The sequence below is a fragment of the Colias philodice genome, chromosome 3 (genome assembly GCF_061535455.1).
Source record: "Colias philodice isolate Cphi_HAF_F1 chromosome 3, ilColPhil1 Martin Lab GWU primary, whole genome shotgun sequence".
NCBI lineage: Eukaryota > Metazoa > Arthropoda > Insecta > Lepidoptera > Pieridae > Colias > Colias philodice.
In genome coordinates this window covers 2,826,267-2,844,781 of record NC_143088.1, presented here as the reverse complement: position 1 = coordinate 2,844,781, position 18,515 = coordinate 2,826,267, and the positions used below count along the sequence as shown (strand labels likewise).

General features: G+C 36.0%; 2 protein-coding genes across 2 annotated transcripts; both read right to left on the bottom strand.

Annotated features, from left to right (window-relative positions):
* Nucleotides 1–3,578: 3,578 nt before the first annotated feature.
* On the bottom strand, nucleotides 3,579–11,378 carry LOC149489441 (uncharacterized). The gene is made up of 10 exons (XM_089715005.1): nucleotides 11,235–11,378; nucleotides 10,468–10,670; nucleotides 9,481–9,724; nucleotides 8,607–8,765; nucleotides 7,566–7,711; nucleotides 5,367–5,384; nucleotides 5,120–5,302; nucleotides 4,534–4,780; nucleotides 3,918–4,076; nucleotides 3,579–3,728 (listed from the first exon to the last, which is right to left on the bottom strand). The coding sequence occupies exons 1-10, from the start codon at nucleotides 11,376–11,378 to the stop codon at nucleotides 3,579–3,581; spliced, it is 1,653 nt and encodes a 550-aa protein (XP_089571131.1).
* A 4,131-nt stretch (nucleotides 11,379–15,509) lies between these two features.
* LOC149489440 (trypsin-1-like) lies at nucleotides 15,510–16,511 on the bottom strand. Its single transcript, XM_089714943.1, has 2 exons — nucleotides 16,299–16,511; nucleotides 15,510–15,731 (listed from the first exon to the last, which is right to left on the bottom strand). Exons 1-2 carry the CDS (start codon nucleotides 16,422–16,424, stop codon nucleotides 15,591–15,593), a joined length of 267 nt encoding a protein of 88 aa, XP_089571069.1. The 5' UTR covers nucleotides 16,425–16,511; the 3' UTR covers nucleotides 15,510–15,590.
* Nucleotides 16,512–18,515: the final 2,004 nt, after the last annotated feature.

The following is an 18,515-nucleotide window of genomic DNA, read 5'->3' as shown; positions in this document are numbered from 1 at the left end:
AAACAAATGAATCATCAATGTTACAACAAATGTTATGTAATCGCACAAATCTATGCGCTAGTAATTAGGGAATCACTTGATCAATACCTTTTAATTAGATTCGATACAACAATGCACAATTACTCGGAACAATAGCGATTCGTCGCAAACGTGGTGCTCTAGCCGTTCTTCGTTTGTAACCAAGCAACGTCTGCAGCCGACCATCGACGCGACGCTCCGCTAGACTGACTGTTGTCAAATCTCGTTCCGATGTAATTCTCATCAGCCAGTTATACTTCTACCAGCCAGTAATACTCCTACACGGCCATTCTGACTATCGCCCGTCCTCGGGCGCATCAAATTGTAGTCCTGTAACAATAACACAATCCATCGGACGGGTATCTGTCAATATCTACCCGCTCGCCCATCCTGACAAGCTAATACGTCGTCGTCGTCTACGTCTACTACGTAATATTACGGTCATACAACAACAATTGTCTCAGAATGAAAAAGCGTGTGTCCTTTCGACCACTCATGGACCGGACGGCACCTTTTTCTACTCACACAACAAACAACTCTTTATCGGCATGTCCTATCCTTAGGACCAATTTTTTACACAGTATCATTTGGACCGGACGGGTGTGTCCTTTCGACCATGTGCATGGACCGGACGACACTGTCCCTTCGACCACAGAACACTTATGGTTGAATCGGATAAATGTGTCACTTCGACCAGCCGCTATCAGCTGCATGGCTCAGACGACATTCCCTTCAACTAATGAACACTTAAGGTTGGACCGGATGAATGTGTCCCTTCGACCAGCCGCTATAAGCGGCATGACCTGGACGACATTATCCTTTCGACCACCTTCCACACACAACAATACTCGATGACTGTTCTCACTCAACGTGCCAAAATAGTTAAGTAGACTTCATGCAAACAATGCTCACAGATTAAACATAAGTTACGGATTGTCTTGCTCTGCATGAATTTCGACCAACTTTCGACAATTCATGTTCAATGATTTCACGATCTCAGATGTTATGTCACGCCACGCTTTATTAGATAATCGTTAGCAAACTTTTCAAAGTGCGCATCACACGCTCTACTTGCCCGTAAGATACCCAAGATCACTGCGCACAGTATCTGGCAACTTACTAAGATAGCTCTATTTTATCAAAAAGCAAGACGATCCGCTTTCAAACAAAAAGGGGACTGACTCACCGGATTACGGCCTCAAGATGCCACTCGACAGTCGTTATTCGCAGATATTAACCTCTTATTTTGTAGTAGCTCTACCTCCTTTTTAACCGATACCATCCTCTTTCATTACAATTTGTTTCTACGTGTCCAGCTTGACCGCATATGTAGCAGGTAACGGTCGCAATTTTCTCAGGAGCACGTAATGCAGTTGACGGATTTTGCTGTTTAGTTATTCTAGCAAAATCTTCTCGAAGACGCTTTTTACAGTCGGCTTGCCGGTGTCCGGGGATTCCACAAAAATGACATTTATCAGGAACTCTTGCGTGTACAAATCTTTTTGTTATTGTTTTAAATCAGGCTCTTGGATTTCAATAAGCTCCGATCTTCGCTTTAGAGAAATGCCTCTTAACCCATTGACCACCGAGCGGCCCGATCGGGCCGAGACACAATAGATTTTCTATTGTGTCTATGATCCGAGGACTGACGGATTAAGATTCTAAATAGCTGAGGTTTGGTAGTGACAGTATATGCGTTTAGCTCATGGCGTATCAAACCATCCATCGACATAAGACTGATATGACAAATCCAGTTATAACATCTTCTGGCATTCGAGTTTTAGATATAGTTTCGATCATATTTCATAAGCGCAGGCCAGCTTCTGCTTCAGTTTCTTTTGTTCCAATTTGACAATGCAATATTTCATCAAAGTAGTCTTGAAATAATTTTGGTTTACAAAATCTGGCCATTAAACTTTGTTTTACAGTCTCCCATGTGAGCTCATTCAAATTTAACTTTGTCAAGCAAGAGGTGGCGCAGCCTTTCATTGCATTGGTAAGAGCCACAAGTAAATTCCTTTAAATTTTTAGTCAGTACAATAAGCTGTAATCTAACACCAACCTTCTACATCCATGTCTACATCTTTCGGATAAAAATCTACAAATTTTACTGCACTAGACTGTGCGCTAGCGGTTGCGTCGTCGCTAACATCCGAGTAAGACTGCCATATTGCTTAACAACTTCAAGGCGCTATTGTCGTCAAGTGGTTGGTTTTCCTCGGTCTTAAGCGCATGGTATATCCCACTTCTGATATGGGCGGATGGCCATAATCATCAGAATCACCCATATCTTCAGTAAATTATAATGTTGGTGGAAACAAATGAATCATCAATGTTACAACAAATGTTATGTAATCGCACAAATCTATGCGCTAGTAATTAGGGAATCACTTGATCAATACCTTTTAATTAGATTCGATACAACAATGCACAATTACTCGGAACAATAGCGATTCGTCGCAAACGTGGTGCTCTAGCCGTTCTTCGTTTGTAACCAAGCAACGTCTGCAGCCGACCATCGACGCGACGCTCCGCTAGACTGACTGTTGTCAAATCTCGTTCCGATGTAATTCTCATCAGCCAGTTATACTTCTACCAGCCAGTAATACTCCTACATGTATTTATTACAAATCAAATCGATTTCTTCGATTTGAAACCAAAATAATGGAGGGAATGTCCACTAGTGACGGACAGTAAGGTATTCAGAAAAAAAAGACGGGTTGCACTCCGGGAGTGCCGGCAGAAGTGAAAACTTGATTATTAACGTTGAGCATGTTTGATATCCATCCGTCTTACGCTTTTTCGATCAGGTCACGTGTCCTGATGCGAGTTTAAGATTTTATACCCATTACAGAAAAAGTGCTCAACGCCGCTAAAGAAGTTTTCACTTCAATAAAACAAGAACTACTTCGAAAAATTTTACTTTTTGATTGATTAAGTAGGTATAGTGTCTTCATATTGAGTAAAAGTTTCAGATTCTCGAGATAAAATATGACGGTCGTGATCAGCTGTGACACGTTATACCCTCTCAGTGAAGGTTTAGGTCTCACGGGATGGTACATGCCGGTCGCGGTCAGCTGTGTGCCGCAATTCTCGTTGTGAAGCGGTTTCAGGTTCTCGGCATAACACATGTTGTATTTGGTCAATAGTAAGCCTCTTACCTCTAACGATTCTTGAGAACTCTCTTACTTATCATTTTCTTAGCTTTGCTCGAATATCGAGATAAAGATTTTTTAGGTGGTTAAGTAAATAAAAATTAAGTTAAAACGGACTGAGAGTGTTATAGACAAATATAATCAGAAAGCTTCGAACTCCTAAGCTATCGGAAGTTACAGGTGTTATTGTGGGTTGTCAGGAATAAAATATAAATATATGATACGGCTGTTAAGAATATATTTTTTTGAATTTGACGAATAACACTCTCTGGTCCTGGAGCTAAATTTAATGATAATTAATGAGATAAATTTCTAAACATCATTTAATAATGTGTAAACTCAAAATGCAAAATGATCACAATAAAAAAATATTTATTTCAATAATGTTCACAACATCCATCTTGATTATTCATTATTAGCAATGTTGGTAAGGGTCCAGTTTCGATACGCAAAAACGTCTGAGAAGACATCAGGTAATCCATTGGCACAGGGATTTCCCCACGACACGACACCGATTAGCTTGTTATCTGCTGCTAGTGGACCACCAGAGTCACCCTGAAAATATAAGGGAAAGTGTAATACCCTACTGTCTACTGTCTGTCACTCCGTAGCTGTTCGCTTTTTCGCAGTTCTCAATTATTGTGTATCGAGCTTAATATTATCGTCCTCATATTTGGTCTGTATCTAACAGTCTTAAAGTGCTGAAAAAATTTAATATTATTTAATTAATTATATTTTACTCACAAAACAAGCACCCTTTCCTCTTTCTTTTAAAGTGCAAAGATTAGTTTTAGTTGATACCGGATATATTCTAAACTTTTTCTCCAATTCTTCTTTACACTCTTGAACCGGTACTGTCTGTACGTAAAGCACTTGTAGCTTATCAGGCTTTGTTCGCCGATCCTTAAATATTAAAAAAAAAAACAATTAATTACAAATTATTATTCAATGCAGTTAATAAAAAATGCATTTTAAACGTCTGTTTAATGTTACGAGTTAATTAAATAACAGAGAGGACAAGTTTTTGGATGAAACTTTCAAGTTTAACGGGATAATTGCTAATAGGACATTTCACTTATGTTAGAAGCAAGCACACATTCGTGTGGACTGAATGTCCTCTTTAAAAAAAAGACGGGTTGCACTCCGGGAGTGCCGGCAGAAGCGAAAACTTGATTATTAACGTTGAGCATGTTTGATATTTTGGAATGGTATCCGTCTTACGCTTTTTCGATCAGGTCACGTGTCCTGACGCGAGTTTAAGATTTTATACCCATTACAGAAAAAGTGCTCAACACCGCTTAAGAAGTTTTCACTTCAAAAATTTGTTCGATTTTATAAGCTAAAACACTCATTTACTTACATCGATTGCTCCCCATCCTGTTAATACACAGTCAGTATTAGGTTGTGTGGGCTCGTCTGTAAGGGCTATGGGAGCCACTTTGGAGTTAAAACTGATTTCACCTGCTATTTTAAGAAGCGAAACATCATTAGATGCTCTTGCTGGATTATAATCCTCGTGATTTATGATTTTAGTCACATTATATACCGTACCACCTGAAGATATTAAGTTAGATCCCACGACTACTATTATCGATGTTGGACGAACTCTAGAAGAAAAGAGTATTATGGTGTATCCAAATCTTAAAGATAAGAACTACTTATAAGTAAGACCCTTTCTGATTCTATTATTTTTATAAATTATAGATTGAAGAATTTAAAAAATCAGCTGAGTAGAGAGATGGATTTTTAAACTGATCGTCGTACATATATATGAAACCACCATAGTTAGACCCACCATTCGATCTGTAGTGAGCAGACACCATACTAAATGATATTATAACTTCAATGGCTGGCAAAATTTGCACTTCGCTCATGAACCAGTACAGTATGCGTTTTGTGTATTTTTTTCCAGATATGTTTATTACTAGCAAGTGTAATTCCAATACCTTTGTGTGCAATGAGCAGCTGTTAATACCCATGTCGATCTGATAATGGATCCACCGCAGAAGTGGACCTCCTTATTATAACTCGGCCTCAATGATACCTGATAGGGAAATGCTCCATCTGGCGCGTCCTCCCCTCCAATGATTTTAGTGTCACTGAACATTTCCGACAAAGTACCTACAAATCTTGAAATAATGAAGTATGTTCATGAAATACGTTCATAGATATAGCTAAAGATAAATGACTCACCCTGGGGGTACCAAATCACTAACAGTAGTGTTAAATAGTATTTCTTAAACATATTGTAATGCGTCTAGTAGACACAAGACAAGACAGACATCTAGAAAAGCCAAAATTGTTTCAATTTATATACAGTATTTCCAAATAAGGATCGTTACACAATGAAGAATTTCACGAATGAGTATGGATATTATTGAAATGAAGTTCCTTATCGCGAGTGGGGGCTAGACGGAAAAAATTAAGACGAAAGTTGTAACTTTTTCCTATAGTTGCAGGCCGTGCGGCGTGCGCGTGTTTCTCTGTCTGTCTCTCTCTCTCTCTTAACTTCGTCAGGTTCTCAGGTGTCCCTTGACACCTCTAATTTTTTACGTTTTACGGTGAGGGATTCTACATTTCTGTGTCTACTTTTCTTACTAAAGCTTAAATTACTAGCAGTTAGGGTGAAGTCACCTTTTCTAGCACAGAAACTAATAGTATATTGTTGTAATTACACTGATAAATGCTTGAACAAAAAATAAATTCATAAATTAATTAATTGTTTTATTTAATTAAAATGTTAATTAATTTTTGGACACTTAACTACTTTTCTAGTACTAACTTATTTTTCTCTATCAATGTTTAGGGCTGATTTTTCAATCCTTGGTTAAAAGTTATTCTTCGAATAATGTATAAAACTACCATTTTAAAAACGTATTCTTATTGCCCGTATTTGACAGTTTACGTGACATTTTAATATTATCGTGTAATACTATATTGGACGGATAAGTTTTATCCAAGTATTGAAAAATCGGCCCTAAGGGCAATTATAATGGAATTTATATTGTAAAGATAGTCGTTCCGTCTTCTCGTAACTACATTATATTATCCTACGTACCTATCCTATCCTAATATACTAATATTATAAATGCCAGAGTTTGCGAGGATGGATGTGTATTGTGTGTGTATATATTTTTTACTCCTTCACGCAAATACTACTGAACAAATAATTATAAAGAAATTTAAAATACATATATCATACTGGAAATCCCATGGGAACAGGAACAATGCGGGTTTTTCTTTGAAAACGAGGTCGAAGCCGCGCGCGGAATGCTAGTTAAGTATTCAAATAATCGGTAAGAATCCGACATAACCCACGGCTCCTTCCCCGGGGGCCGTGGCCGTGGGTTGTGTATCTTTGGAAGATTTTCCCACTATAAAAAAAAGGCATTTCAGATTATGGTTTCACATACGATCAAGTGTCAATAATTATATGTTACTTTTCTTACTCAAAAGGTTTTGAGTAAGAAAAGTAATTATTTATTTGAAAAAATATATCAAGTTTAATTATTAATAGTTCTAATGATATTTTCTTAAAAAGTATGATAAATACTTGAACAAAAAAATGATTTAGAAATAAATTTAAATTTAAATTAATTTTTTACTACTTTTTTACAATTTAATCGAATTTATAGTTTGAAACAGAACCACTAGGTGATTCTATTTTCTGGTAGGTTTACATTGTTAGTGAAGTAAAAAATATCGATATATTCTTCAAAATATCGATATAAGCAAATATCGGTATCCGGTCCCTGACTGGCACAGAAGGCTGATCACCTACTTGTCCGTAAAGAAAATCGATCAGTGAAACAGATGTATGCATAATGCATCTGCCCTCATCATTATCCCTTACCCCACTAGGGGACACGGGACTTCACCACAATCAACATGATAAATTTGACAATTTCATTTTGAAAAAGGTTAAAATTAGACTTTTAACCAAAAACCAAACATAAATTATAATTTCCTATACAACAAGCAGATCACCTAAATGTTGACCACAACGTGACACCCATTACCCATCATTTTTAACCGACTTCAAAAAAGTAGGAGGTTATCAATTCGGCCGGTATATTTTGTACAGTTACATTTATTTCTTAGTATGTAGTAAAATAAAAATCAGGCTTTAGATAAATATATGGGAAATGATTGATATAAACTCTTTTTGAAATTAACGTTTATTTTCTTTAGATACATGCAAATAGATATGAATTTTTCTTAATTACAAATTGGGCGTAATAAGCTGATGCCTCAGCCACTTGTAATAATTCAGGGAGGTTGTCATAATATCAGAAATATTATTTCTAGTGTGATGAATATGATGGATTTAATACTGCTTTAAGACATCAAAGTAACGCCCTCGTAAAAAGCTAAACGTAAAAAGCTCTCCACTATGCTGAACCAATGTGATCTTCTATCCAGTCATGATACTTGTATACGCTTGTGTATACATCTGGATATCCCCGTGCACATGGCACACCCCAGGATACGATGCCGATCAGCTTATTATCAGCCGCCAATGGACCACCAGAATCATACTGAAAAAGGTTTGAGTTGTTATGTTACTAATATTATAAATGCGAAAGTTTGTGATGATGGATGTTTGTAACTCTTTCACGCAAATACTACTGAACATGTACTGATTACAATGAAATTTGGTATATGGGTAGCTAGATTTTTATTTATTTACTAGATTTCCGCCCGTGGCTTCACCTGCGTTTTCAAAGAAAAACCCGCATAGTTCCTGTTCCTGAGGGGTTTCCAGGATTAAAAGTAGCATATATCTTATTCTAGCTACCTATATACCAAATTTCATTGTAATCGGTTTAGTAGTTTTTACGTGAAAGAATAACAAACATCCATCCATCCATCTTTACAAACTGTTGCGTTTATAATATTAGTAGAATTAGTAGGATATCGTTGTTTATAAAAGTCTGTCTGTCTGTGTGTCTTTTCTTCAAGCCTTAACAATATTTATGGAATTTGACGCAGATATATTTCCGACCTGAGAAAGCACCTGGGATACTTACATTTTTTCAATGCCTTTAATCAAAATCCCAAGGGAATTGGAATAAGGCGAGTTTGTCTTTGACTTCGTGGGCGGGAAACTAGTATAGATATATATATATATATAATAAATTATAATAAATAGACTGACTGGTTTGCTTGGTTGGTACTTGGTAGTGACCCTGCCTTCCAAGCGTTCGATTCCCACCCGGGTTAAATATTTGTGTGATGAAAATCGATGTTTCTCGGTGTCTGGGTGTTACCTAATTATCTATATAAGTATTTATTTAAAATTATATATGTATGTTTATCAGCCATCTGGTGTCCATAACACAAGCGAAAGCTTTGTATGGGATCAGATCGTGCCGTGTGTGAAAATTGTCCCGAAGTATTTAGTTATTTATTTATTTATAATACATTACTTACTGTACATGCACCGGTTCCATTTTTATAGAAAGCGCAAACGTGATTTGTTGTTACTGGCTGTCTTGGATAAGCTTTCTTTAAAATATCAATGCATTCTTGTATCGGAAAGGTATTTACATAAAGAACTTTCAATTTATCAGTTTTCCCGTTTCGATTTGGCTGAAACATTAAATATTCATTATTCATTTGTAATACTTAATCAAGAACTTCATTATCTTAAATAAAGTACTTAATGTTATATTGCAAAATATTCTCTATGCAACATTAAGAGTTACAATTCGAATCGTTAATAATGATTTGGTAATTTTTTATGAAACTAGCGGTCCGCCCCGGCTTCGCTCGTGGTACATGTTTACGTTTTCTCTACATAAGAACCATCCTCGTACTTCAAGGAATATAATAAAAAAAGAGTTATCGAAATCGGTTCAGCCGTTCTCGAGTTATGCGCTTACCAACACATTTTGCGATTCATTTTTATATATCAGAAAGATATAAAACTTGCAAGAAGAATAGGCTAACCAAGAAGTACCTAATAGTTTATGCTCGATAGAATAGCAAATATGTGTGGAAATTTAGGTACAAGATTTTTTTAAGCTATTGCATAGCTTCTATCGCGGGCCTTGAGCGCGGGGACCGAATCCAGAAATTCCGTAACGAAAAAAACCTCACGCTCCCCACTCCGACGGACACGGAGGTGTGACTTGAAGGCATGCTATGCAATAGCTTTACCACGGCAGTCCCCGAGTGCCACACGTCTTTTTTTAATTTGAATCATTAATTTCAAATTTAATACGAAGAAGATGGGAGCACACGCCTGATACTGATGCGTTCAAAATTTGGATGATTATATTTTGATAATAAACTAAATACTTACCTTTGTCCAACCCCATCCTGTTAATACGCTCGGAGTCCCATCTGGAGTAGGCTCATTCGTCAAAGGTAAAGGAGCTACTTTGGAGTTGAAGCTTATTTCAGTTGTTTGGAGAATCGAAATATCGTTGAGTACAGTCCTTCTATCATAATTCTCATGGTTTATGACATTAATAACCTTATACATCGTACCACCTGATGAAATTGTGTTGGTACCTACGACCACTAGTACCCGATTAGCTGGTAGTCTATAAGAGAGAACAAAATGTTCTATTATTATTACATCTTAATATTTATAAATCTCGTGTCACAATGTTTGTCCTCAATGGACTCCTAAATCACTTAACCGATTATAATAAAATTCGCACACCATGTGTAGTTCGATCCAACTTGATAGATAGGATGGTTTAAACATGTAGGTACCACGGGCGAAGCCGGGGCGGACTATACTAGCTGTTCGCCGCGGTTTCACCAGCATTGCTCCGCTCCAGTTGGTCTTAGCGTGATGAATTCTTCCTTCCTCGATAAATGGGCTATCTAACACCGAAATAATTTTTCAAATCGAACCAGTAGTTCCTGAGATTAGCGCGTTCAAACAAACAAATAAACAAACTCTTCAGCTTTATAATATTAGTATAGATGTAAATGATACAGTTGTTGTATGCTATAAATGATTCTGTTAATCGCCGTCAATAGTTTATTTTGCGTGAATATGATTTCTATAGGATAAAAATGACGCTAAACGAGTTTCTCAGCGTAGAACTCGAGAACGGCTCGACCAATTCGGCAATTTTTTTACGTTTTTGTTTGAAAGGTTTGCACTAGGTAGGTTCTTATGGAAAGAAAACACAAAAAAGCCAGTAATTAAGAAAACATAACGGCTATTTAAAGTTCTCGCGAAGACATGACAAAGTCTGGCGGGCATTATGTTTTGGACAACGCGGACGTAGCTGCGGGCAGTGAGTAATAATAAAATAAAAAAAAACAATACCCGTATGTGCAATGGGCAGCTGAGAGCACGAATGTCGGTCTTATAAGTGTTCCACCACAGTGGTGTTCGTTGACCGCAGAAGTCAGCCTTAAGGATACTTGATACGGAAAAGCACCTTCTTCCGCGTCTTCACCTCCTATTATTCTCGTGGCAGGATTAGACGCTTCTAATGAACCTGTAAACGATAACCATTTACGACAGGTCTTAATAGTCCATTGAAATATTACATTTAAAGGTCAATGTTGTAAACATGCTCTCTGGGAAGTAACTGTCTTCCTTAACACAGGATTTTCCTAGCTAGGAAGACAGAGCCACACTGTAATTGTACTGTATTAATTTTTGTACTCAATAAATATATTTTTATATTTTAAGCTATTGCATAGCTTCTATCGCGGGCCTTAAGCGCGGGGACCGAATCCAGAAATTTAGTAACGAAAAACCTCACGCTCCCCACTCCGACGGGCGTGGAGGTGTGGCTTGAAGGCATAGCATGCAATAGCTTTACCGCGGCAGTCCCCGAGTGCCACACGTCTTTTTTTAATATCAACCGTACATGCTGGGGTCTACCGGTTTAAGGTACAGGGATGCCTGAGCAGGTCACCTGACGTGGGGACGTTAAGGTATACCGTACGGTGGCACTCGATAGAATTGATCTTTGATCATGCTCGAGTCCCTTATACAGATTCAAAGAACTGCACAGGTCTAATCCTACACAGGTAACGGTCTACCTGCGCAGGTATACCTGTGGTTTACGTGTACAGGGGGACCTGTGGTATACCTGTACAGGTGTACCGTAGCGTGTGTGCGGGCGGGCGTTTCTCAGATGACGCAATGGACAGATTTGTTAGTGTAGGGATTAGGAGAAGATGAATTCGTTTGTGGACTCGTAACCAAAGTCCCGCGGCCCCCATCTTGACAAAAGCCGCAGAAGGAAAGTATGTGCATTAATATAAAAGAAAAAAGATATTAAAAAGAACAAAAACTTACCCTGCACAAACCAAGCCACTAACAGTAATACAAACGCGCATTCCTTCAACATGTTGTAATAAGTTTGTTTAATGTTGTACTTATAAATTTGTGATATATTTTCGATTTATATATAGAATACTTTCCAAATAAAGATGATTACACACTGTGGCGTCTAACAGAAGTATTAAAAAAGACGTGTGGCACTCGGGGACTGCCGCGGTAAAGCTATTGCATGCTATGCCTTCAAGCCACACCTCCGCGCCCGTCGGAGTGGGGAGCGTGAGGTTTTTTCGTTACGGAATTTCTGGATTCGGTCCCCGCGCTCAAGGCCCGCGATAGAAGCTATACAATAGCTTAAAACTTATTCAACTCAATTTTTTTTAGTTATATTAATTTTATACATTTAACAGTATGTAGTAATGATATCTAGTATTCAGTAAAAAAAAATGTTATCTAAACTAGTATTAATGATGTACCTAATATGAATGTATATTTTAATTAAAAAATATTTGTAAGGAATTAACTGAAATCTAGTTACTGGATTGATTAACAAAAATCTTATTATTTGGACTAATTGAAGCGGAGCTGGAATAAGGTACGAATGGTAAAATCTATGTTTATTTTTACTTTCTTGTAATAATCAACAAGAATCTAGACAAAATAATTAAAAGCTCCATATTTTTAATATTTTCATATTTTATAAGTTACAAGTAATGGTACGACGACGACGTACGGTCGTCCAGTGCATTTACGTCAAACGAGCGAATGCTCATTCTAACCCCACTATGTCAAATTCTTTTAGCGTAGGCCTAGTTTTATGGAGCAATCGTATGTTGTTCTTCCTAAAAGATTCTATGCAATATAATATAATATTGAACAACACAGAATACCTTTCGTTTACACTAAAAGATCATGAACGAATGCTCTTTTTCTTGCTCTAGCTCTATGTTCGTTTGATATAAATGCAACGTGACGCCATCTCTTTCTCACACTGGAAATAATACTGCTATAAAAAGTCTGGGTTACAGACTACTGTTAAGACTCTTCAAATCGACATGCATACAATTTTGCAACTAAGTAAATTAGATTTTTTTCATAGTCGCCAAATTTTTACAATAATACGCAATCATAATCTTAACATTTTTGTCCAACGAGCCATACTTAACATTTTTAAATATTATATTTTTAATTTATGTATTTTTGTGTAAACGCCCTTAATATAAAGAAAATAGCCAATTATTTAGTCCTGTTCTATTGAAAAACGACGTACTTTTTGACCTACGGAAATGGAAAGTTAAATTAAAGTTTTTTATAAAACGTAAAAACGCAAAGTAAAGACAAACACAACATTTTAATAGAAAATATTATAATGGGGTTTTATTAATTTTAAACACTTTTTTTTAAGTTGTTGTTTTGTCTGGAGAATTATTAGCAGGCGTAGTTACTAGTCACACGGTACCTATCTACCGTAGCACTTTCACAACGTGTGACTGCGGTTTTCCAAACATGAAAATTTATCTCTTTATAGAATAGTATTGTATGACATTATTGTCAATTTACGACGAAGGCATCTTGGTAGAGTCTACTGTGTCCATTTACTTGCAACTACATTAGCAACTTTGTTCAGTTTAGTATTCTGAAAATCTTGTTTTATACTTTTTCATCGCCGTTTTTGTTGAAGTTGGGTTTTACTTTTTTTTTTACTTTTTACTATACAACTCATTTATGTATTTCTGTACTATTGTGAACTCTGAGGTCCTCCTCATTGTCGGTAAGATTTTGCGATAAAAATGACAGCTTTTCGCATCAAGACTCAAGAGGATCATCTTACTCTTTCGGTAGGTATTTAATGAAAAATTAAATTGATTGTGAAGTTCTTGCATTGGGGTAAGGGGCAGATGCATTATTAATACATCTGTTTCACTGATCGATTTTCATTAGAGCCAAGTAGGTGAACAGCTTTCTGTGTTTTGCCAGACCGATACATTTTTTTCTTCGTCTCCACCGGGAATCGAACCCAGGGGCCAGGACCCTCGGTTCTACGCTCACGCGTCAACCCCTGTACCAATGATGTGGTCTGCATCTTAATTTTATTAATTATCACAAATAGTTATAGACGAGATAAATTAATTGTAATGTCGAAGAGTCTTTATCAATTTGGTTCGTTTAGATAAAAAAAGAAAAATAAATTATATTTTTTCGAAAAATATCTAGTACAAGAAAAATACATTCCCTTATCAGTTACCTTGTAAAGAAGTCATGTATTTTTGGAATAACAATCTTGTTAATTATTCAAAAAAGTAAAAAAAAACCCAACTTCGACAAAAACGGCGATGAAAAAGTATAAAACAAGATTTCCAGAATACTGAACTGAATAAAGTTGCTAATGTAGTTGCAAGAAAATGGACACAGTAGACTCTACCAAGATGCCTTGTAAATACTATTCTGAAGTATGCAATATTCCACTATGTAGAGATAAATGTTCATGATGCCGTAGTAGGGTAAAAAATAATAACATGATTATTTCTTTTTGTAGTTGTAAAGCTTCTGTAGCATATAATTTAATAAATCATATTCATGATAAAATATATCTATACTAATATTATAAAGAGGAAAAGTTTGTAAGTATGTATGTAAGTATGTATGTATGTATGTATGGTTTTCACGCAAAAACTACTGGACCGATTTCAAAAATTCTTTCACCATTAGAAAGCTGCATCTTTACTGAGCAACATAGGCTATATTGCATTTTCAAAAAAATTAGAGATCCTTACCAAAAATGCAATAATGTAACCCAAGGTGTAAAAAAATCCTCAATAAAACTTCTGTCATCGCGTGCGCTGCGGAATCTATTGAAGATAGAACAAAAAAATGTTCTACAGTATTATAGAATGGATCAATATCTACAAGAAAGTCCGCGATACCATATGTCCATCTTCAGTAGTTATGTTACTACAACAACTTTTTTACGTTTTCAAAGTAAATAGAAGTGCCGACAGTAATCAAACCATGTTATCCATACACATATATTAATCCTTATCCCATTAAATGATGTTTTATTATAGACTGTTTCAATACCAGCAAAATACTTTTTAAATGAAAAGAATTGGATATTCCATTCAAAAGATATAACGAATTTAAAAGTGTCAATCTACAGAAAATAGTAGGTATACTGTTCGAGCAGGCCGTAGTGCGGGGGTCACGGAGGAATTCTACCAATATGCGTCTTGACGGAACACAGTGGGGTTTTGGTCGGTAGGAATCCGACATAACCCACGGCCCCTCCCCTGGAGGCCGTGGGTATCTATGAAAGATTTCCCCACCAAAACAAAAAAAAAAAGGCCGTAGTGCGGGACGGGGTAAAGGTGATTTTCATGTCCGACCTATAGTAGACTTTTCACTGTAAAGATATCGCTATCTATGCGGGTGAAACCGCAGGGCATTGCTAGTATTTAATATACATACTGTTAAAGACATTAAACTCATCTTAAACACTAATTGTATTGATGAAGTTCATTAGAATTATCACATTCGTGTCTGCGACTTCCAACAAACGATTTGTAACCTTACAAGTAACTATTAACAGTTCAGGGTGGTTAAGGTTTTTAAAGAAACTGCACTTTTGCTCAGTAAACATTTAATTCATCAACGACAAACTGATAATAATAATGTATAAACAACAAAAAATAAAACAAAAAACGTTAATAATAGACTAGAGATAAACTACGATAACATGGCGCGCCCCTCCAAATTACTGTTTCAATGTGTGTAGTGAAATACAAATATTTTAGTATTATATTATTATTATTTATAATAATATAATAATTAAATTATTAATTTTTATTATTATATTATATTATTTATTATGAATTTCACAAATACTTTCAAACGTTTTGAAATTTGGATGGGCGCGCCATGTTATCGTAGTTTATCTCTACCAAAAGAAAGAAAGAAAGAAATAATTTATTCTTGTATCAACAAACAAAAAATATTTATATATATATAACAAACACAAGTCAATAAGGTAAAAATACATTATCCCTAAAATCCAACCCCGTAGGAATACTCCCGTGAATACAACAACTGAATATAAAACCACAAAGGTTAATAATAAACTACCACAAGAGCTCAATAAAGAAACAAAATATTATTCATTAGTCCACTATGCCCAAAATCCAATCCAGGTAGGAGAACACTCTTGTATATACCTCCGGGTACCTAGAAGCGCAGCCTATACCCCAGGAGACGACGCCGACAAGCTTTCCATCAGCTGCTAATGGACCACCGGAATCACCCTGAAATAACAATCCATAGTTAAATGAGCAAATGTTCTACTACAGTGCATTTAGCGAGCGAATGCGCATTCTAACCCCTCTATGTCAAATAATTTAGTGTAAACAGGCATAGAGCATCCATTCATTGTTATTAGTGCGTTAGAAAAGATTCTATGCAATGTTGAACGTACTGAACAAAACTGAATACAAGTTTTCATCTACACTAAAAGATCACGAAAGACTGAATGAACCGTTACAAAAACGTTGCAATTTTTTTGATCTATAGAGACACGATGATACTCAACACGTTACTCTGCAAGTAAAATATGCAATTATATACTATTATAATATATTAGTATGTGATTTGGCAATTATAGATATTTTGATGACAATAATTGGGATTCTCAAAAACTCATATTTTGATCTTGAATTTGTCATCAAAATGAAAAGAAATAATTACAATGCTACGGAAATAAAATATAGAGATTGACAAAATGCAAAACGTATAACGTGCGGTTAATTTTTTTGTTAAAATTTGTTTTTAATAAAAAAATATGCATTATTTTGAATTATTATTTCTATACTCACTTGACATCCTCCTCTATTACGTTGTCCTTCAGTACAAATATGTTTTTGTGTAATAGGACCTATATCTTCATAATATCTTAACTTTTGTTGACACATTTGCACCGATATGGTTTTTACAGAAAGCATTTGGAGATTATCAGGTCTTGTTTGATAATCCTGAAATATTACAACACAGTAAATTGGCAGTCAATTATTATTATTTTCATGTTCAAGCTCGCAGCATTCATGTAAAGTTTGCCAAATAACAGTAATACCACAGATTAGATACTTTACGTTCAAATGATCTAAACAGTCTTTGAATGTGATCCTGTTGGTTCCTAAATAAATATTCCAAAATCTCTCTCCTGGTGATAGCAAAGTTTTATGGAGAACTATCGGTCTAGATGTTAAATTTTTTCTCCATAAGAACCATCCTAGTACTCCAAGGAATATTATAAAAAAGAATTAACAAAATCGGTTCAGCCGATCTCGAGTTTTGCGCTTACCAACACATTTTGGCGATTAATTTTTATTATACAGGGTGTCCCACTATTGGTATACTAGGCGCGAAGGAACTTGTAGTTTTGCACACACTGATCACGTAAAAAATACTTAAACAACAAAATTACGTTAAAAAATTTTTGCTAAATTTTTCTTGAAAATCCATGTTTTCTTCTCTAGCTTCGCGCAGCGGGCATATAGGTACCGCTTCTCTAATTAAGTGAGCATTTTGTCTATGAAAACATAATCTTAAACGATAGCTCACGTGCGGGTGGCAAAGTTGGGCGGGTTGCTTGTTATGGGTATACGCATAGAGTTTCAAGAATTCATCTATTTGAAAAAAAATGCGTCTGGAATTTTTAAGTATTTTTTACGTACTCAGCGTATGCAAAACTATAACCTCCTTTGAGCTTAGTATACCAACAGTGGGACACCCTGTATAGGTATAATGATACGATACTAAACATAACGTACATCTGTAAATCCCCATCCTGAAATTACGCAGGTTGTGTTAGCAGGAATATCCTCATCAGGCAAGGCCATGGGAGCCACTTTAGAGTAGTATCGAATCTCTTCAGCTACTTCAAGAAGAGCGATGTCATTTACGTAAGTTGTGTCACTAAAATTCGGGTGGTTTATTATTTGTTTCACAGCATATGTATCACCACCTGACGACAGTTTGTTGGTTCCAACTACCACCGTTATTCTGGCGGCACGGAGACTGTAAAAAAACTTGATATCTGAAAATTACTCAAAAATTTCCTGTACCTACAAAAAATCCTTTATAAACATACATTTATCCGCCATAATTGCCTTTTCTTATTGCAGGTGGAAACAATTTAAATGTTAATTTATAAACTTCTATTTTACATGTTTATTCCTCTGTTAATTTATTTTATAATTATATGGTTATCACGTTGACTGCGGCACATATATACATATCTGTACTTTCCATTACTGCGTTACGGGTCGTTTTAAACCTTGTCCTATACCAGACATTGTGGCGGCACGAGGCATATTAAACCCCAGAGCCCGTAGGAGATCAAAATCCTTTTTTTGGCGCCAAATAAGACAAAGTGTGCGGCTTTTGTCGTGATTATTATTAACAACTAGCTTCCGCCCGCGACTCCGTCCGCGCGGATGTCGGTCTTCGCGTGGATGGTTTATTTCTCCATTTTGAGTAACTCTGACAATGACATCTTATAATTAATATCTATTGGACCCAAATACGGGTAGTCCTTTAATAATACGCAACGTGTGTTCGCGGTTCTACAGAACAACGTCTATGGATAAAACTGAAAAATTAAGATTAATTTTTTTTCTACGTATTTTTCCAGGATAAAAAGTATCCTATTTTACGCCCAGGATAATAAGGTATAATTATACCAAGTTTCATCGAAATCGTACCGTTAGTTTTCACGTGATGTCTTCACATACAGACAGACAGACAGACAGACAAAAAATTTTTTAATCACATATTTGGGTTTGGTATGGATCCAGTAACACCCCCTGCTATTTATTTTTTCAATATTTTCAATGTACAGAATTGACCCTTCTACAGATTTATTATATGTATAGATGAGTTCATTAACCTAAATCTACCGTCGCCCGTGGTTAGATTAGTTAGTTTAGATTCTATGGGTAAAATAAAATGTGGGGTCTGATGTACCCCATACCGCACTGAACGATAGCAGTTTTTCATATAATTTAGTGATGGGAAAAGAAATATCGACTTTA